Genomic DNA, 20,838 nt, shown 5'->3' on the forward strand with positions numbered 1-20,838 from the left:
AGAAGCAGAGACCTCCACAGGCAGCTACTACAGCAATGGAGGAAGTGTTGGCCTAGAGGGAGCCCAGAGTGAAACCACTTTTGCAAAAATTGTAACGGTGAGAAAATTATGGCAGTGAAAGAGATCTGATCTAGCCAAGTCCTAATCTTGCCCTTGGCCTTCAAGCTGCCCCTAATTATTCCTGGGCTTAGGCCAAGCTAACTTAGGGAGACAGTTTATAGTTTAAATGATAATAGCCCTTCCCCAAAACTCAACCACCTTTGTGAAGCTAATAAGAGACCACCAGGGTAGGAGAAGAGAGAAGGCTGAATTTTCCTAAGGTGTAGACATAAATGATAGCCAGTCATTATTCCAGAGGTGAGATGATATGCAACTTCCCCAAGTACTCCTGCAGATAACATCACTATTTTAGAACCTAAGATTGGTCTTTTGTTGTTATTTTTGTCTTGTTTTGTTTAGAAACACCTTTCATTTGGGTAACATGTCCCAACACAGATCAGTTAATAAAATAGCTTCTAAAGAATACGGCCCTATGCACAGCCTTCCCTCCCCGAAAATAACCTTTGGGAATAGGCATTCCCTTTCCCCCTTGGGCTCCTCGAATTTATTTAAAAGAATGTTTTGGGAGCTCATGTTTATCATCTGGGCAGGGGGGTACCATGTCCATGTCCCGTATTCCTGGGGTACAGCAGCGGTAGGTGGCTGCAACTCTCCAACCCTCTCCCAACCCCAGCCCAGCAAACATTTATCTCCCACCCCAGGATCTGGGACCAAAAGAAAGAGCAAGCAGGGCTGGGTGCGGTGGCTCAAGCCTGTAATCCTAGCACTTTGGGAGGCCGAGGCGGGCGGATCACGAGGTCAGGAGATCGAGACCATCCTGGCAAACAAGGTGAAACCCCATCTCTACTAAAAATACAAAAGAAAAATTAGCCAGGCATGGTGGTGGGCGCCTGTAGTCCCAGCTTCTCGGGAGGCTGAGGCAGGAGAATGGCGTGAACCCGGGAGGCGGCGGAGTTTGCAGTGAGTGGAGATCACGCCACTGCACTCCAGCCTGGGCGACAAAGCGAGACTCCGTCTCAAAAAAAAAAAAAAAAGAAAGAGCAAGCAGGCCCCCCCAACTGAGGTGCTGGGCAGGGCTCAGTGGCACATCACTGTGCTTTGAGAAAGAGGGAGGGGATTTGTTTGCCACTTTAAAAATAGGGTGAGCAAGGCCGGGCGCGGTGGCTCACGCCTATAATCCCAGCACTTTGGGAGGCCAGGGTGGGCGGATCATGAGGTCAGGAGTTTGAGACCAGCCTGGCCAACATGGTGAAATCCCATCTCTACTAAAAATACAAAATTTAGCCAGGCGTGGTGGCGGGCACCTGTAATCCCAGCTACTGGGGAGGCTGAGGCAGAAGAATCTCTTGCACCCAGGAAGCAGAGGTTGCAGTGAGCTGAGATCGCACCACTGCACTCCAGCCTGGGTGACAGAGCGAGACTCCTTCTCAAGAAAAAAAAAAAAAAAAATAGAGAGAGAGAGAATGAGCAGGACTGGAGAGAAGATATCAAAATGGCAGGGAGAGACCATGTAGCACCAGTCCCCTGGGAGAAGGGAAGAGAGAGATAGATACGAGAGTAGGAGCTAAAAAAGTAAAAAAGTATGAGGGCTCTGCTCCAAGTGACGGGTGCTGAAATGGGGTAGAACCAACAGGACACTGACTCTGGGTTTATGCCCTCTCTATCCCTCTATCCCACAGCAGCCGTGTGCCCACCTGCAGCCTCCCATATCAGCCTGTCCCTATGTATAGTGTCCAACCTCTGATTCTAGCAGTCAAGTGTCTTCCCCAATCCTAATATCAGAGGCTTTCAAACCAGAGTGACTCCATCTTGAGTAGGGACTGGGTAAAATAAAGCTGAGACCTACTGAGCTGCATTCCCAGGAGGTTAGGCACTCTTAGTCACAGGATGAGATAGGAGGTTGGCACAAGATACAGGTCGCAAAGAGTTTGCTGATAAAACAGGAGGTAGCGGCCAGGTGCGGTGGCTCACACCTGTAATCCCAGCACTTTGGGAGGCCGAGGTGGGTGGATCACTTGAGGTGAGGAGTTCGAGACCAGCTTGACCAACATAGTGAAACCCCGTTTCTACTAAAAATACAAAATTAGCAGGACGTGGTGGCACATGCCTGTAATCCCAGCTACTCGGGAGGCTGAGGCAGGAGAGTCGTTGAACCTGGGGAGGCAGAGGTTGTAGTGAGCCAAGATCACACCACTGCACTCCAGCCTGGGTGAGAGAGCGACTCTGTCTCGAAAAAAAAAAACAAAAAAAAAAACCAGGATGTGGTAAAGAAGCCAGCCGAAAACCACCAAAACCAAAATGGCGATGAAAGTGACCTCTAATCATCCTCATTGCTCATCATAAGCTAATTATAATACATTAGCATGCTAAAAGACACGCCCACCAGCACCACAACAGTTTACAAATGCCATGGCAACATCAGGATGTTACCCTATATGGTCTAAAAAGGGGAGGAACCATCAATTATGGGAATTGCCCACTTCTTTCCAAGAAAACTGATGAGTAATTGTTTAATATATATTTTTGTTTGTTTGTTTTTTGGAGATGGAGTCCCGCTCTGTTGCCCAGGCTGGGGTGCAGTGGCGTGATCTCAGCTCACTGCCACCTCCACTTCCCGGGTTCAAGCGATTTTCTTGCCTCAGCCTCCTGAGTAGCTGGGATTAAAGGCACACACCACCATGCCTGGCTAATTATTTTGTGTTTTTAATAGAGACAGCGTTTCTCCATGTTGGCTAGGCTGGTCTCAAACTCCTGACCTCAGGTGATCCACCTGCCTTGGCCTCCTGAAGTGTTGGGATTACAGGCGTGAGCCACCATGCTCGGCTTATGCTTGAAAGTACCATTGCAAAATTATAACTGAGACAGTGAAAGAGATCTGAACTAACCAACTACGTCTTGCTTTTTTTTGGAGATGGACTCTTGCTTTGTTACCATGGCAGGAGTACAGTGGCACAATCTCAGCTCACTCCGCCTCCTGAGTTCAAGTGATTCTTCTGCCTCAGCCTCCCAAGTAGCTGGGATTATAGATGCCCACCGTCATGCCCAGCTAATTTTTGTATTTTTAGTAGAGACGGGATTTCATCATGTTGGCCAGGCTGGTCTCGAGCTGCTGACCTCAACCTGAAGTGATCTGCCTGCCTCAGCCTCCCTTAATGCTGGGATTACAGGCGCTCCACCATTCCCAGCCTCATCTTGCTTCTAACCTCCAAGTTGTCCTTGTTCATTCCTGGGCATAGGCTGAATTAACTTTGGAAGGAACTTAGTTTATAGTTTATAGTTTAAAACAAAGATGATAACAGCCCTTTCCCAGAACAAACCTCCTTCTCGCCTGGGGACTAGACTGCCTTGGTAGGACTAACAAATTAGCCAAAAGAGTATAAATTGTGGTTTAGGAGTCATGCAGCTGGAGGCTACAAGATTCTGTCCCTCCCCAGGTTGCTCCTGGGGGTAACATCACTATTGTAAAGCCTAAGACCAGTGCTTGAGATATTTTGCAGACCCTGCACTTGATGGATCAGCTGGCACCACACACATCAATAAATTGGCTCGGCCGGGCGCAGTGGTTCATGCCTGTAATCTCAGCACTTTGGGAGGCCAAGGCAGTGGATCACCTGAGGTCAGGAGACCAGCCCAACCAACATGGAGAAACCCCTTCTCTACTAAAAATACAAAATTAGCCGTGCGTGGTGGCACATGCCTGTAATCCCAGCTACTAGGGAGGCTGAGGCAGGAGAGTCGCTTGAACTTGGGAGGCGGAGGTTGCAGTGAGCCGAGATCGCGCTATTGCACTCCAGCCTGGGCAACAAGAGGGAAACTCCATCTCAAAAATAAATAAATAAAATAAAATAAAATAAAATAAAATAAAATAAATTGGCTCATCTGATCTTGCGGCCCCCACCCGGGAACTGCCTCAGCACAAGAGGACAGCTTCCACTCCCTATGATTTCATCTCCGACCCAACCAGTCAGCACTCCTGACTCACTGGCGGCCCCTACTCACCAAATTATTCTTAAAACCTCTGATCCCCGAATGCTGGGGGAGACTGATTTGAGTGATAATAAAACTCCAGTCTCCCGCACAGCAGGCTCTGTGTGAATTACTGTTTCTCTATTGCAATTCCTGTCTTGATCAATCGGCTCTGTCTAGGCAGTGGGCAAGGAGAGCACGCTGGGCAGTTACATGATCAAGAAATAACTATAAGTATAGTCAGTCAAGCAGCCCATGCTGCTGCTCCTCTGTCTGTGGAGTATTCATTAATTGCTTTACTTTTGTTGGGTTTTTTTTGTTTTTTTGTTTTTTTTTTTTGAGACAGAGTCTCACTCTGTCACCCAGGCTGGAGTGCAATGGCGCAATCTTGGCTCACTGCAACCTCTGCCTCCCGGATTCAAGCGATTCTCCCGCTTTCAGCCTCCCGAGTAGCTGGGATTACAGGCATGTGCCACCATGCCCGTCTAATTTTTGTATTTTTAGTAGAAACAGGGTTCACCGTGTCAGCCAGGCTGGTCTTGATCTCCTGATGTTGTGATCTGCCCGCCTCGGCTTCCCAAAGCTCTGGGATTACAGGTGTGAGCCACTGCGTCTGGCCTTCCTTTACTTTCTTAATAAACTTGCTTTCACTTTATGGACTCACCTCGTATTCTTTCTTGTGTGAGAGCGAAGAACCCTCTCTTGGGGTCTGGATTGGGACCCTTTTCTAGTAACACTAATGTCCCCAATCATGTCTCTAGTGACTAAACCATCTCTTGTTTCTTGGGGCTGGGACCAGTCTCTCTTGCCTGCCCACTTCCCTCTCATGGATCAGATAGTCCCAAAGGCTCCATCCTTCGCTCCTAAAGAAAGCTTTGGTCCTCAGAACCTCCCTTCCCATTCCTTCCTTTTCCCCACACACTGGGGCAGGGAGGGAGAGGCAAGGGCCTCTCTTTCAAAGCCCCTTAGATTTGGATGAAGAGCAGGCCAGTGAGCAGGGCACAGCCTGCTAGGAGCAGAATGACCTTGAGGATCCTTTGCTCAGAAGTCGCCAGCTCCCGGGCAGCATTTCCAGAAAGGTGATATGGAGGAAGGTGCCAGCCGCCATGCCCTCTAGCACAGACTGGGCCAGCTGGCGCAGAGGCCCTGCTGACTGTTAGAGCCGCACCCATCCGGATGCCTAGAAGTGTCATGCGTGAGAAGTGGATCCCACAGCCAACCACCACCTGTAACCCCAAGGGGCTCTGCAGCAGCTGCAGGGACAGGCTGACAGCCACAGTGCCCTTGTGGAGCAGCAAAGCCAGGCGTAGCTCCGTGGCCCAAGCCCCGTCTTGCTGCAGCCCCTTGAACACTGAGTATAGAGCCAGGGAGAAGACCAGAACATGGGCACGCAGGGCTGAGGGGGCTGCTGGGGCTCCATTCGCCTGTGGAACCCCTGGCTCTTCATGAAGATTGGCCTTTTGAGATATCTTTTTTTTTTTGAGATGGAGTTTCTCTCTTGTCACTCAGGCTGGAGTTCAATGGCACAATCTTGGCTCACTGCAACCTCCGCCTCCTGGGTTCAAGCAATTCTGCCTCAGCCTCCTGAGTAGCTGGGATTACAGGCGCCCGTCACCACGTCCAGCTAGTTTTTGTATTTTTAGTAGAGACAGGAGTTTCACCATGTTGGCCAGGCTGGTCTCAAACTCCTGACCTCAGGTGATCCACCCACCTCCGCTTCCCAAAGTGCTGGGATTACAGGTGTGAGCCACTGCGCCCGGCCTTTTTTGAGGTATCTTTTCAGGTTTTTGGTATGTCTGACACCTATGGTTCCAGCTGGACCTGCCAACTGCTCCTGCGGCCTCACCCAGAAGTGACTCAGAGTGCAGGATCATTTCCCACATCCTAATCATTGCAGCCTCAACCAGTCAGCAGCAGGCCCCATTCCCTAGCCGCCCCCACTACCCTTCCCCTAAACTACATTTGAAAAACCCTAGCCCCTAAATGCTCCAAGAGACTAATTTGAATAATAAAAAAACTCCAGTCTCGGTGGCTCCTGCTTGTAATCCCAGCACTTTGGGACGGCAAGGCGTGTCGATCACCTGAGGTCAGGAGTTCAAGACCAGCCTAGCCAACATGGTGAAACCCCATTTCTACTAAAAAATACAAAAATTAGCCAGGCGTGGTGGCACATGCCTGTAGTCCCAGCTACTTGTCTCCTTGAGACAGGAGAATGGGTTGAACCTGGGAGGAGGAGGTTGCAGTGAGCCGAGATCACGGAACTGCACTCCAGCCTGCATGACAGAGCGAGACTTCATCTCAAAAGAAAAACAAAAACAAACAAACAAAAAAACAACTCCGGTCTCCTGTTCAGTCAGTTCTGCATAAACTCTTTCTCCACTGCAATTCCCCTGCCTTCATAACCCACTGGGTGGTTACAAGAGGAGCTTCCCAAGCCAGTTAGAGGGGGTCAGAGGTCACCTTGGGTTGGGGAGCGGGAACTGAGGGAGGAGGGGGCTGTAATCAGGGTAGGGCTGGTGGACCTGCAGGACAGACTGGGGGACAGGCATGGAAGGGAGTTTCCCAATAGGAGGGAACAGTATATGAGAAAGCCTGGGCAGGAGAAACACCAGATCTAAGGACCCAAAAAGGACAGAATGGCTGAAATGAAGATTTGGGGTGGGGCAGTGAGAAGGGTGTGTATGATAGGGGCATAATCTAGATCACCAAGGGCCATGAGAGCCACTATGAGGGTCTGGACTCTGTTCTGAACATTTTAAGAAGTGGTTGACCAGAGAGAACATTTAGAGAGGAACAAGCTAGAGGCTGCTACCGTGATATATGTCTAGAGGAGATAAATGGGAGATGTAGTGACAGAGTATTGGGGACAGAAGCCACAAGAATGAGTGGGAGCAGCCAGGGCAGACAGAGGAGGGCCTGAGCCCAAGCTCTTAGCACTGGGGTGACAGCCAGAGAGGTAGAAAGAAATCTGGAGGGAGAGCTCCAGATAGCCAGGAGACACAACTGAGGCTGGCTTTCCCTTCTCCCTCCCAGGCAGTTTTGGGGAGGGAATAATAGACCAGGCTTGAGTCTTACCTGTGACCATATATGCTGGGAGGCCTTTGCCAGGTCACTTGCCCTCTCTGATCCTTAGAATGTAAGTCTGGAATGGGGAGCAGTGTTATCCACTGTGAAAGGAAAATAAATCTGGGGACCCCAAAATCACTAAGCCAAAGGGAAAAGACAAGCCGGGAACTGTGTCAGGCAAACCTGCCTCCCATTTTATTCCTAAATAAGATAGCTACAAAGATTAAAAAGCTACATACCTCATGCACATTTTGCCCGCAAGGAAATTCCTTGTGGGCCTCGAGATTTTTACCCTAAAACAGTTCTGCTGGGTTTCACCCTGGCAGTGTAAATGGATAGCTGATCTTCACAAGTGCGGGACAAAGGACAGAACTCAAAGTCATCCCTCTGCTCACCTGAGACAAATGCATATCTGATTGCTTCCTCTGCCCTATTGTTTAGGTAAAAATGCAGCTTCACTGAACCAGACTAAAGCCTAAGTGACTATTCCTTTAACCCCCGCTCACATGTAAATTGTGTATTCAGTGACAGGCTGATAAGCACCCAAAAGAACTAAACCTTTTATCTCTTATCTACCTATGACCTGGAAGCCTCCGCCCCACTTCAAGTTGCCCTGCCTTTCCAGACCAAACCCATGTACATTTTACACACATTGATCGATGTCTTATGTCTCCCTAAAATGTTTAAAACCAAGCTGTGCCCCAACCATCTTGGGCACATGGCATCAGGATGAGCCTGTCATGGATGCGTCCTTAACCTTGGAAAAACAAACTTTCTAAATTGATTGAGACCTGTCTCAGATACTTTTGGTTCACACTACCTACCCCCTGGGTTAGCAAGAGAGTCAGAAGAATGGTGGTAAACCACAGGCTTTCCCAGGGTAGAGAGACCCTGCCTTGTCAGTTTCCATGGTATAAATGTGTCCATCATGGCTTATTTCAGGCTTTCCACATAAAGTGATACACAGTGGCACACGATAACGTGGTCTTTCCGCCAAATGGAATAGCTGTAAATAAGCTCCCAAGAGCATAGATGATAGTAAAGTGTGGTAAAATGATTACGAGGCAATACGTTTTGAGCATTTACTTTGTTTTTAGTACAATGTATTTAAATCTAAGTTTATATCATTTGATCTTTTCATATTGTTTATTTATTTTATTTTATTTATGTATTTATTTATTTTGAGACAGGGTCTCATTCTGCTGCCCATGCTGGAATGCAGTGGCATGATTACGGCTCACTGCAGCCTCAAACTCCCAGGCATAAGCAATCGTCCCATCTCAACCTCCTGAGTAACTGGGACTACAGGTGTGTACCACCACACCCAGCTAATTTTTATATTTTTTGTAGAGACAGGGTTTCACTATGTTGCCCAGACTGGTCTCGAACTCCTGGGCTTAAGCAGATCACCTGCCTTGGCCTCACAAAGAGTTAGAACTACAGGCATGAGCCACCACACCCAGCCTACATTATTTAATTTTTAATAATGGCTGTGTCTAACAATGAGCTCATAAAATTCCTGAAAAGCTAACAGTTGGCTGTGATCCCTACTAGCCAGCTGTGACATGCCACTCACTGGTCTACAGGCAAGAGGATGTGCAAAGTAAACCTCCAATGGGTCCTCCTCTCTGTCATCCTCAAGAGGTTCAACCTCTGCCCTAGGGGGCTGCTGGCTTCTCAAACATTAAGGGGCAAAGGCAGGAGTGCTCTGAGCCCAGCCTACCCAAGGCAGCCACAGGTTTGGAGGAAAATGCACTTCTTTCCACCCCTCCCCACCCCTGCCTGAGTCCTGCCATGCCTAAGACAGTATCCCCTAACAGTGGCCCCTGTTCTGGGGACCTCATGTTCCTAGCCCTTCCTCAGGAAAACCAGAGTGCCAAACTCATTGGTGAACATCTCTTTATTGGAAAACGCTGGTGGGTGTGGGGGCTCCTTAGACTCCGCTGCCCGGACCTGCATCTGGACATGCTTCAAAGCTCTGGGTCCTGAGCCAGCAGTAGTAAAGGAAGACACAGATGTTCATCCCCAGGGCGGACAGCAATAACAAGAGCAGAGTCCCTGTTATGAGTGTCAGGGAGCTGGGAAGACTTCCATATATAAGAGGGAGAGGCTAGTTAGGGCCTGGAGAGGCAAGAAGTGTGCCAGCGGCGGCAGGAAGTGCACCAGCAGGTGCAGGAAATACACCAGCAGAGGCAGGAAGTGCGCCAGCAGAGCCAGGAAGTGCACCAGCAGAGGCAGGAAGTGCATCAGCGGGGGTAGAAAATGCACCAGAAGAGGCAGGAAGTGTACTAGCAGGGGCAGGGAGGAGACTGGATGACAGCCCCCATTACCCAGAACCATGTTGTTCACATGGGAGAGGGTGCAGGGATTCTGGCCTCAACTGGTACCTATGTGACCTCAAGCCTCAGTTTCCTCATCTATAGAATGGGATCTGATTGTGTCTACTGCATGGGATTATTGGGAGGATTCCTGGGAGGATTAAACAGAAAAATGGAAGCCCTGGCCCCTCCCTTCGCAGATAGGCAACAAAGGCAGCATTTATTAACAATATCCAGTGGGCAGCAGTTACTGTTCTTCTGGATAAGGAGGCTTAAAGGGGTAAGTGGCTTCCAGGGTCATGAGGTAAGCAAGCTCATAGCCAGATTGCCTGAGGTTTCAGGCTCTGCCCTGGCAGGCCACAAATGGGGGCTCAGAGAGGAGGGGGAGGGGAGAAGGAGGAAGCCAGAGCCTGGTTCTACAGGGACAGCCAAAGACCACTGGATGTGGGGCCCCATTGTCTCTCACTGTGAAGGGGACCTGGAGAAGAGCCCAGGCTACAGGAGAGGCCTCCCTCACTCGTCTCCAGGCCCCCTAAAGTCAGAAACCTGACTCAACTCAGAGGACAAGTCAGCTTCTCTGTCACCTGCTTGGAAGCCTTCTTAGGGGCCTGATTGGAATCTGGAAGCCAAAGACATCAAAGACAGTTTTAAGCCAAAACACAACATGCCCTCACACCCCCAACATACACACCTGTAAACTTCTGACCTTCTATTTGCCTACTGATGCTGAAAGTTGAGAGAATATGAAGCTATTTTTCTCCCAAGGAGAGAAAAGATAACATGTGGTTTATACTATGGTGTGATTGACTACAAGCTTTCTCTCTCCTCTGTGAAACTCTCAGAAGGGCATATATCAAGGGTTATGTGGGTGGAGATGAAGGGGTCTCCAGATATCTGTTTAATAAAGATTAGATGAGAGCCTCAAAAGTGGCAGACCAATCTAATGCTCTCATTTTGCACTTGGGGAAACCAAGGCCCAGAAATGGAAAGGATTGCCCAAGGTCCCACACAGTAGGAGCCTCTCCAGACAGGGTCCAGAAGCCAGGACCCTCCTTGGTTCTGATTAATGGGCACCTCAAGTGGGTCTTTGTGGCCCAGGCCAGTGTCAGTTTCCTCAGAGGCCTTTAGTAGCAAGATGATGCCTTCTATAAGCCAATTCATGCAAGGCTGTGACTGGTTCCCTCGGCCAGCTGCCTCCCTTGCCTCAGAGCCTACCTCCACCCTCCACACCCAAATCTGGGGCCTCCTACCTGCCAAGGACCTTTGATAGGGTAACCAGGGGGCCAGGCAGGTAACCTCACAACCGTTACACATACTCCCAGAGCAGCATCCAGAAGTTCCTACCTAGAGGTCAGGGATGAGGGTGGTCAGTGCACCAGAGATGGGAACTGGGGGTGGCATGGACCAGACCTGCATTTAACAAGCAAAGAAACAGAGGCTAACAAAAGGCCAGTGACTTGCCCATGATGTCACAGCCAGCAAGAGCTGGAGCTGGGATTTTAATCTGGGTCTAGGTCACAGTCCAAAGTCTCCATTCCCAGTATACCTCACACTGCCAACTCTAGGCCAAGGCAGTTGGGCTGCTCCAGCCAAGCATGGGGAACTATTGCAGAAATTCAATCTGGCCGGGTGTGGTGGCTCACGCCTGTAATCCCAGCACTTTGGGAGGCCGAGGCAGGCGGATCACGAGGTCAGGAGATCGAGACCATCCTGGCTAACATGGTGAAACCCCGTCTCTACTAAAAATCCAAAAAAAAAATTAGCCAGGCATGGTGGCCAGCACCTGTAGTCCCAGCTACTCGGGAGGCTGAGGCAGGAGAATGGCGTGAACCAGGGAGGCAGAGCTTGTAGTGAGCCAAGATCGCGCCACTGCACTCCAGCCTGGGCGACAGAGCGAGACTCTGTCTCAAAAAAAAAAAAAAAAAGAAAAAAAAGAAATTCAATCTGAGCTATTTTCAGCCTCAGTTTCCTCACCTCCCATACAATTAAGTGAGGTCATGTACATCAAATGCCAGTTACAGGGTAGGGCATGCAGTATACCTTTGGTGAACATGACTCACCTGTTTGTGCCCCTGTGGAAGGAACAAGCCTTCTTGGTAGCATCAGATAGGACCTTTAGATTCCAGAGCAGCAGCTTGTGGTGGACACATACCTGTAGGAACAGAGACCCCAGCTGAGGATTCTTTGGAAGTTAGGGGGTGGCAGAGTGGGGAGGGGGGTCATCTGTTTCTACTCACATCATCAGGAGTATCAGTAAAGCTGAAGGCCTGGAAGGAGAGCTCCAGTCTCTTGGGGACTTCTTGGGGCATGAAGTAGGAGTGGACGTTCTTGCCGTTCACCAGGCACCTGCAAGGCCCAGGTTGGAAGGTCAGCAGGGCCAGACCCCTCAACTGGGGTCTGGTCCTAGCCCCAACACCACCATACACCATCATTTGTTGAGAATTCTGCATGCCAAGCACTGAGCTAAACATCACCCCATTCAATCTACACAGTAGGCTTTGAAGATTCTGGCACTATCTCCATTTCACAGAAGGGCAAACAGAGGCTCCAGAGGTGAAAGGGCCAGTAAAGGGTTCTTGGTCCCCTGGCCTAGAAAGGACTACTCAAGAATGCCCAGGGGGCACCATCTGGGCATCTGTGCCTTCCAGCCCTGGAAGGCTCTCAGCCCCTCTCCCAGCCTCCCCAGAGAATATCACCCACTGAATTGTACCCATCCTACTCTATCCTCCTCCTCCAGGTCCAGTACCTATGATTCCTGACAAGGCTGTAGTGTGCGGGGCCACTTCCATACCCTGGCCAAGGCTGATCGCACACTCGCCCACATACACCTGTAAGGACTAATGGGAGCTGCCAACCACAGCAAACTCCGTGTAGAGCTGAGCCCAGGAAAACGGTGCTGGCATTGGTGGGGTCTGGATCCTCCAGCATAGCCCCACCCTGGGCTGGAATGAAACCAAGACGGGAATGACACAAGACCCAGAGATGCTGAAGGGTTTGTCCGAGGCCACACAGCAAGAGGGGAAGCAGGAAAAGCTAGGGCCAGGTGGCCTGAAGCCCAGTGCCCTCACACTCTGTTACTGGTCCTCCCTTACTTCCTGATTTCTCCAGGGGTAGCCTGGCCCAGAACTGGAGGCACAGGAGTCCCTGAGCTAGGAGACCTTACTCTTGGGACATTACTTCAGCCCAGCCAATGTCCCCCACCTGTAGGAAGCAAGGAACCAGGCCAAAGTCTCATGCTGAAGTCCAGATCTCCAAACCCAGCCAGAGAGTCAGTGACCAAGGAGGTGGGAGGAAAGATGGGAGCTCCTGGGCTGGCAAGGAAATAAGACGGGGATATTGCAACTCTGGCATGTGAGGGGGCCCAGAAAACAAACACTAAAGGCCCGTGCCAAGGCCCCCAGGGCAGCCCATGCAGGAGGAAGAACAGGAGAGAAAGGGCCAGGAATTCCAAATTCCAACTCCCAGGACAGCATTCCCAGCCCTGCCCCAGGCTCACACCAAAGGGGGGCCAGGAAGTCAGCACCTGGTGCCCCCTTTCTGGAGGGGCAGCCCCCACCCCGTCTACCATTACCTCTTCCTGCAGACCTCCAGGTGGCAGAGCCCTAGACAGGCTTAGGGGCGCTAGGCAGTGCTCACGCCTTGACCACACAGCTGACCCGATGGCGGGAGGCTGCGTTGCAGGGCTGCTCTGAACTTCTGGGTGGTGGTACATAGACCAGGTCAGCAAATAATTCCACTATCTTTCCTGAGATCTGCAAGGATACTTGCTCCTTAGGATGGTGGGAAAAGGCAGGACAGGTAAACTCCCAGCTTGGGCCCCCACCTCACTGGGTGGTCTTGAAGTCACTTGCCCTCTCTGGGCCTCAATTTCCTGCTAGGCCTTGCTTAAATGCCTATTCTGGCAGGGCTCGGTGGCTCACACGTGTAATCCCAGCACTTTGGAAAGCCGAGGTGGGAGGATCACTTGAGCCCAGGAGCTAGAGACCAGCCTAGGAAACATAGCGAGATCTAGTCTTTGCAAAATAATAATAATAATAATAATAATAAAATTATCCAGGCGCACGCCTGTGGTCCCAGCTACTTGGAAGGCTGAGATGGGAGAATCGCTTGAGCCTGAGAGGTGAAGGCTACAGTAAGTCATCATTGCACCGCTGTACTCCAGCCTGGGCAACAGAGCGAGACCCTGTCTCAAGGGGGAAAAAAAAAAGCCAATTCTGCTTTGAAGAATGATGTATTTGGTGGTAGACAGTGTGGTGTTCCCTTCTGTGAGCCTCAGTGTCTTCATATGGGAAATGGGAATGATAGTTTTATCTCCTCACGAGGCTGTTGAGGATGCAAGAAACATTTGTTGAGGATGCAAGAAGCGTTTGCACGTAAAGGGCATGTGCAAACACATAGATGCTAAATGGCAAATCTGCATCAGATCCCTAGCTACTGAATTCTGCAGCGATACAGCGCTCTGCATCTTTGAAAGACTCACACTCAGAGAGGCTGTGACTTGCAAATCAGTATGATCTGATTCTACCCTTCTCTCTAGCCCAGACACCCCAGCTCTGCTCTCCCGAATCTCCTGGGTACCCCCTGGCTCTTGGCAGCCTTGTCCTCATGAGCCTCCAACAGCCCCCTTACCAGCTGGATGAAGCCATTAGCTTTAAATGGGGTAGTGAAGACCTCATAGCCAGACATGACAGGGACCAGGGAGGGCAGGTGGGTGCCAAGGCACAGGTGGTAAGCATCCACATAGGGTTCCTTCCTCACTGCCAGGAGGACGTCTGTCTCATTACATTCCTGCAGGACGCTGTCTCCTGGGAGTCCAGACCAGGCTAGCTCAGGCGGAGAACCAGACTCAGTGAGAACATGGCCAGCAGAGGGTGCCCCAAAACCTCCCCCAGCATCCCCCACCTTCGATTAATTCCCTGCATCTCCAGAATGGAGCAGGGAGCCAGGCACAGTGGCTCATGCTTCCAGTCCCAGCACTTTGGGAGGCTAAGGCGGGCAGATCACTTGAGGTCAGGAGTTCAAGAGCCGCCTGGCCAACATGTCGAAATCCCTTCTGTACTAAAAATACAAAAATTAACTGGACATAGTGGCATGCACCTCTAGTCCCAGCTACTCGGGATGCTGAGGCAGGAGAATTGCTTGAACCCAGGAGGGGGAAGTTGCAGTGAGCCAAGTTTGTGCCACTGTACTTCAGCCTGGGTGACAGACTCGGTCTCAAATAATAATAATAATGGAGCAGGGTAAAATGTTGGGGGGTTGTAGGGATGGTGGTGTTTCCCCCTACAGACAGGATGTCCACCAACCTCATCCCCATCAGCCTGGCCTGGGAGTGCCTGAAAGCCCCTTATGTGAGCACCTACTATGTGCCAGGCATCTGCAAACCTGCACCCCAGTAGTTCCTTACAAGCCATCACCAGTGGGGCAGTCAAGGGCAGAGGGGGCCCACAGTAGGGCATAGTAAGCGGCAACAACAGAAGGGGCCCTGGAGCTGGCTTGGAAGGATGCTCCTAGCTGGCCAAGAGGGAAAGGATTTGCAGCTGAGGAACAGTGTGTTGTGAGGAAAGGCATAGAGGCACAGGGGGGCAGGTGATGGGGAGGACAAGGCTGGGCGCTTAGGCTGTGCGCATGAGCACAAAGCCTGCATGTGGCCTGGGCAGCTCCCAGCTTTAGGGAGAGCCTGCAGACTGAAAGGTGGAGAGTGAGTGAGCAAGGAATTGGTGGTAGATGCCAGGAGATGTCACAGGGATGCAGGTGTGAACGTGCCCCGCCTGGGGCTGTGACTGCCGGGGGAGATGAGCTGGGAAAATGTTGGACTGCAGAAGGATGACTGCCAGCTCAGACAGGGAATGGGGGGTGGGGGTCGGGGGCTAGAGAACGAGGCGGGGCTTAGAACTTTTAAGGGAACTGGGAGGGAGTGGCAGGTGACTGGGCAGAGGCCATAGGGGCTTGGGAAGGGGACCTTGCCAGTGTGGGACGGTAAGAGTAGCAGAGAAAGGCTCACCCCACATCACACTCATCCTGTAGCCATGGATACTCCCAGAGCAGCAGGGACCACCACGCCGGAGCCCCCATCCTGTCTTGCTGGCAGCACCCCCACCCAACCCTGCAGCCCCTTTAAGTCCCAGCCCAGGTGCAGGCAAGTCCCACCAGGGCAGGGTCAGCCTACCTGACTGCACCTGGGCTGCGAGGGGTGGGGCCAGGGTCTTGGCAGGAGCTGATTTGGGGCTTGGGGCAGGGCTGAGGGGCCCAGGTCTGCTTTGGCCCTGTGCTCCCACCTCTCTATCTCTCTGAGCTGTTGAGGGAGCTGGCCCAGGATCAGAGGAATGGCCCCCTTTAGCACTCTCGAGCCCAGCAGCTCAGGGGAAGCCACAAGGAAAACAGGCCATTCTCTGATTCTAAGAAGCCCCCTGGTCACTTCCTTCTCTCCAGGCTGCTGAGTCCCCTCATGAGGAGGTCTCATGTGACCCTCATATGGGGCTGCCACTACCATCTTGGGCACCTTCAGGCTCAGATGGTATCTGCCTAACAGGGTCCCCTCCCAGAGGGGTCGGTGCTTTAGGAGGCTTGCAACAAGAGGGCAATGCCAGTCTGAGTGCAGTGGCTCATTCCTATAATCCCAGCAGTTTGGGACACTGAGGTGGGAGGATTGTTTGAGCCTAGGCATTCAAGGCCAGCCTGGGCAACATAGGGAGACCCCCATCTCTATTAAAAGTAAGTAAAGGCTAATGCCTACCCCAAAGGAGGCTGGCAACACCAATGTGGGACACCAGGCACCTGCAGGGAAGCACTGATGGGCGGGGAGGCTGCTACCCATCCCTCCTCCCCACCACCACATCCTTGCTCATCCCAAACAGAAATGAAGACACAACAGCCTTGTCAGGATTTATTGGGTCAGGGAAGGGCCTGGCCAGAGAATCTGTCCTGAGGTGTCCCTGGTACTGCACTCCTGAGTTTCTCCCTGAGTTGTCTGCCGCTCCTTGTTCAGCCGTGCCACCGTGGGGTGACTTTACCAAGCACCTGGGAGTCCTGGGTTCCCAGCTTGCCAAGTGATCTTGGGCCTATTCCTTGCCCTCCCTGAGCCTCAGTCTCTCATCCTCCATGGGAGGATGTAATTTTCCTGAAAAAGACAGGGCTGGGCCCACCCAGGGTCCACTTCCACTCAGCCTCATGGATTAAGGGGAAGCAGACAGGGTTCAGGTCCCGCCCGTCTGTGACTCTGCAGCCACTGCTTCTTGAAGCCTTTGTCTCTAAGCTTCTGTCCGGCTCAAACCCACTCAGGTGCCAGGGTCTTTGGACCCCAGGGAACCAGGCGTCCACATCCCCTGGCAGGAGTGGGAGGTTGACATGAAGCAGGAGGAGGCTGATGCACAGGCCAGGTACCAGCGTGTGATCAGGAGGAGCTGGGCTTCCCGACTGACGGGTAGAGCTTGCGCAGGCTGGAGTCCAGGAGGAAATCCACTGACCTGTAGAGAGTGAGAGGGTGGTGAGCAGGTGCCCAAGGGTGTTCATGAGGGAACAGAAGGCAGAAGGCCAGGGTTAGGGAAAGGGATGCTTAGATTCAGGATACAAATGCCATACAAGCAGAGACCCACCCTTATCCTGATCCTCCCACCTTGGGTTACTTGGGGAAGCCAGACTCAAATTCTCAGAATAGAAACCATCCTCTTCTTTATTCAGGAGGAAATTGAGGCACTGGGTAAAAGACTTGCTCAGGGCCTCAGGGTCAGCTATCTTCTTCTGGAGAAAGACTCCTCCTCTCATTCTTACGTTGGTCTGGTTGGGTAGAGCCCATCTCTGGTTCTAAGACCAAGCATGTGACCCAAGTCTGGCCAATCAACAAAGGGAAACTGGCTCATAGGGTGGGCATGCAGTCCAGAATGGACCACCGACACCCTTACTTGGAATTTTTGTTGTTACTATTTAAAAGCTTCTGCTGGGGGAGGCTAAGCTGGTGGGATAGAAGTTGGGAGCTGCTAGGGCCATTTCTACTCCCACAAGGAGAAAGCAGGTGAAGCCAGCAAGAAGTAGGGTGGGGTGGGGAGAAAGGCAGCAGGATGGGGAGACGCAGACCCTTAATGATATCATTTGGGTACCTAGATCCAGTCATGCCTAAATGCAACACAAACCTGGACTTTTACTCCATTTTATTCAAACTTTCAGTTTGAGTTAGGCTTCTGTCACCAATACCTCCCAAAATGCATCCCCTCCAGGGTGCACCTGCTCCTGCCTCCCTCTGGTTGTTTTGTAACATTAGGCTTTCTTTCTGGGAATTTACTTGTCCTGTGTCCCATACCCTCAAGGCACCCCTCTTCTTTTACTACTAAAGTGCCTGCCAGACCATATGACAAGGGTACAGGCTGTCCTTTCTACCCCAGGAGCCAAGTGCCAGCCTTGTCCCTGCTATTGTTCCAGCAAAGTGGGCATGACCCGCACTTCGCAGAGGGTAGCTCTACCTGGAAAGTGGATGATCCCTGAGGCCAGGAAGGCACCCACCTGTCAATGGGGTGGATAATGATGGGGATGGTCAACAGCCCAAGCGCAGTAGTGGTCCACTTGCGGACAGCCAGGGGCCAGCGGGTGGCAGTGCCCAGGACATAGAGAGAGGCAGCACACACGCGGTTGATGGTGAAGCCCGGAATGGCCACAGAGGCCAGAGCCTGCCATACAAAGGTGTCCACCACAGCCACGGTCACCCTGGCGCTGCGGCCTGCTTCGGGGCTCGGTACCTGGTGGGCGTAGAGACACTTAATCCAGCTGGGGCAGAGGCAGGAAATCCTGCAACAAGGGGCATGAGGCTAGACCTGGGGGGGCAAGTGGCCAGTGGACTTGTCCACACCCAGGAGTGGGGTACAGTCTGCCACATCCAGGTCTGGGAGTGAGAGTGTGGGGGCGGGGGTACACTGTCCTACAAACAGGACTGTCTGTGGACTGCACTAGGCAACAGGGACTTTATCACATGCAAGGCTGCGGACTGAACCACACAGGAAGAGAACTGGGGTGGGGAGTTGGAAAATAGGCTAACACTCACCTCTCCAGCCTTCTTGCCTTTGTCAATGGCATCCGCCAGCACGTAGGAGCTGGCCACGCCATAGCTCAGCCACACCACCGCCGTTGGCACAAGAGAGCGGAAAGCCTCGCCCACCTCATTGGCATAGCCTGGGGGAGGGAACACTTAATTCCTAGGTTCACGAACTGTTCCACAAGGGGGCGCTGGAGCAGGCTGGTTCTCATCCTAGCCAGCTAAGCAGTCCCTGGGTGACCTTAGGCAAGTGACTTTACCTCTCTGAGCCTGCCTTTCCAAGATGTAAACTGGTGCTATGATGCCCACCTCGGACTCGGGCCACTGAGGGCGGGCTGAGCACAGAGTCACCATTACCATTGCTTATTGGTTAGATTTCCTGGTCTTGGTCCCAGGAGTAACTGCGCTAATGAGGTGACAGGCACCCAAAGGGGCAGAGTGATCGAGGGCAGCGCCACTGACTGGACGCTCGCCAAGTGCCAGGCCTTTCTGCGCTTTATCCCATTCCACCCTTGCAACCACCACTCAATGACAGAGGCCCTCGTGTGCATCTGGTTTGTTTTTGGTTTTGTTTTTTGTTTTTTGCCGAGGAGGAAACTGAGGTTCAGACAGAATCAGTGCGTGTCAGGACCGAAATGGGCGTGGAGATCTCAACTCCACAGCCAGCCAGAGCGCATGCCAGAGCCGCTCACCCCACGCGAGCTTCCGCCCTGGGCGGCCCACCAGGGTAGTGTGACCTTGGGCAAGTCCCTAGCCCTATCTGAGCCCAGTCTCCGGCCCAAAAGCAGAATGAGAACTAAGAACCTCCCGCCTCCTCTAGGCCCCGGGCCCGCGTCCGACGACCCCTGCTTCCCCAGTCCAGTCGTGGTGGGGTCGCCGCGCCAGTTGCCCCGCGCTCACCCAGGTATCGCACCCACGTGTCCCGGTAGAGATCGCGCTCTGCGCCCCGCGGCTGCGGCTCTGACATGACTCTCCCGCCACAGCCTAGGCCACTGTAGACTGTATTGGCTCCACTGCAGTCTCCGCCGCAGGCACTCGGGTCGGCCGGGCCGGGACCCGCCGAAAGTCCCGCGCCGAAGGACAGTTCAAGAAATCTCCGCCAGCAGGGAGCGTCTGCAAATTCCCCCGCGCACCGAAGCCCCTCTCCCAGGCTAGGGTTTTACAGATTGGTTTTCGTCACGCTTTCTCTGAGCGGTTGCCGCTAACCGCCCCCTGGACTGAGTGTAGGTTTTGGAGCCAAAGAGACAGGAGATCAAATCGGGGGATGCTACACTGCAAAGCTGGTGACCTCGGGCAAGAGTCTGCTTCTCCAACCGCTCTTTATTCATTTGTAAAAACGAGGGAGGGACACAGACTGGGCCCGTTGGCTCACGTCTGTGATCCCAGCACTTTGGGAGGCCGGAGGCGGGAAGATCGCTTGAATCCAAGGGTTCAAGAACAGCCCGGACAACATAGAGAGACCTCGTCTCTACTTAAAAAAAAAAAAAAAAAGTAATAGATAAAATGGGGAACACAATAGTGTCCACTCCCTAGGATGCTTCCGAGGAATTAATTATAAGTCACCATTTATTGAGTTTATTGCCAGTCTGGATGTTTGCTAAAGGGCTCTCCATGGCTTACACCTTAAACCCTCCCACCAGCCTGGGACTCCGTTTTACAGGTGAGAAAATGGAGGCACAGAGAAGGTGGGTCATTTTCCCAGAACACACAGCTGCCAAGTGGTGAAGTTGGGATTTGAATCCAAACAGTATGGATCCAGATCCCGTGCTCTTAATGTGAGCTCTAAATGAGGCTAGAGGAGTGAATGGTAAGCGCCTGGAAGGTGGGTGCCTGGACTCTGAAGTGCCTTCTCAGCAGGCGCTATGTATAACTAGGAAGCACTCGCATCTAACTGGATCAGTATGTCCCCAGACTGAGCCTCTTGGGGACAGGGTGTTGAACGAATGAACGAATGAATGAATCGGGCAAGGGAGACAGAGTTGGGGTTAGTGATTACAACAGGAGGAAGCCTTCCCCTGGTGGACCTCAGTTTACCCAGGTGAGCAATGTGTATATTTCACTAAGTCTCTGTGACTCCTTGGCGGGTATAATTGAGCGGCGTTGGAGAAAATCCTGGGTTCAAATCCTAGCTGTGCCGCCTACTGGCTGTTAGCCTCCCTGAGCCCCAGTTCCCACGTCTGCAAAAAATAAGAGTAGCCAACATTGACGAGCACTTACTTATACCAAGCTCTTAAGCGCTTTGCACGGCTTATTTCCTTTAATCTTTGCAACAACCCAAAGTATAATAGTAAGCACAGGGTTACCGGGTATCGCGTGATACCCAGTAGGCCTCATTAAGAATTAGTTCTTATTTTCATCAAAGGTAGGGAAAATGAATAACACTGGCTCCCTATTGTGGCCCCCCCGCTT

The 20,838-nt window shown here is 52.0% G+C and overlaps 1 protein-coding gene and 1 pseudogene across 2 annotated transcripts; both read right to left on the reverse strand.

Annotated features, from left to right (window-relative positions):
• Nucleotides 1-4,991: 4,991 nt before the first annotated feature.
• LOC103223615 (uncharacterized) lies at nt 4,992-14,866 on the reverse strand (annotated as a pseudogene).
• A 1,413-nt stretch (nt 14,867-16,279) lies between these two features.
• On the reverse strand, nt 16,280-19,722 carry MTFP1 (mitochondrial fission process 1). 2 transcript variants are annotated; one of them, XM_007975401.3, is made up of 4 exons: nt 19,330-19,659; nt 18,439-18,566; nt 17,904-18,136; nt 16,280-16,873 (listed from the first exon to the last, which is right to left on the reverse strand). In XM_007975401.3, the coding sequence occupies exons 1-4, from the start codon at nt 19,394-19,396 to the stop codon at nt 16,801-16,803; spliced, it is 501 nt and encodes a 166-aa protein (XP_007973592.3). In that variant the 5' UTR covers nt 19,397-19,659; the 3' UTR covers nt 16,280-16,800. The 2 variants fall into 2 exon arrangements, with proteins under 2 accessions (XP_007973592.3, XP_037863540.2); XM_038007612.2 differs by lacking the exon at nt 17,904-18,136 and having other exon boundaries at nt 19,330-19,722.
• Nucleotides 19,723-20,838: the final 1,116 nt, after the last annotated feature.

Source organism: Chlorocebus sabaeus, chromosome 19 (assembly GCF_047675955.1).
Source record: "Chlorocebus sabaeus isolate Y175 chromosome 19, mChlSab1.0.hap1, whole genome shotgun sequence".
NCBI classification, from domain to species: Eukaryota; Metazoa; Chordata; class Mammalia; order Primates; family Cercopithecidae; genus Chlorocebus; species Chlorocebus sabaeus.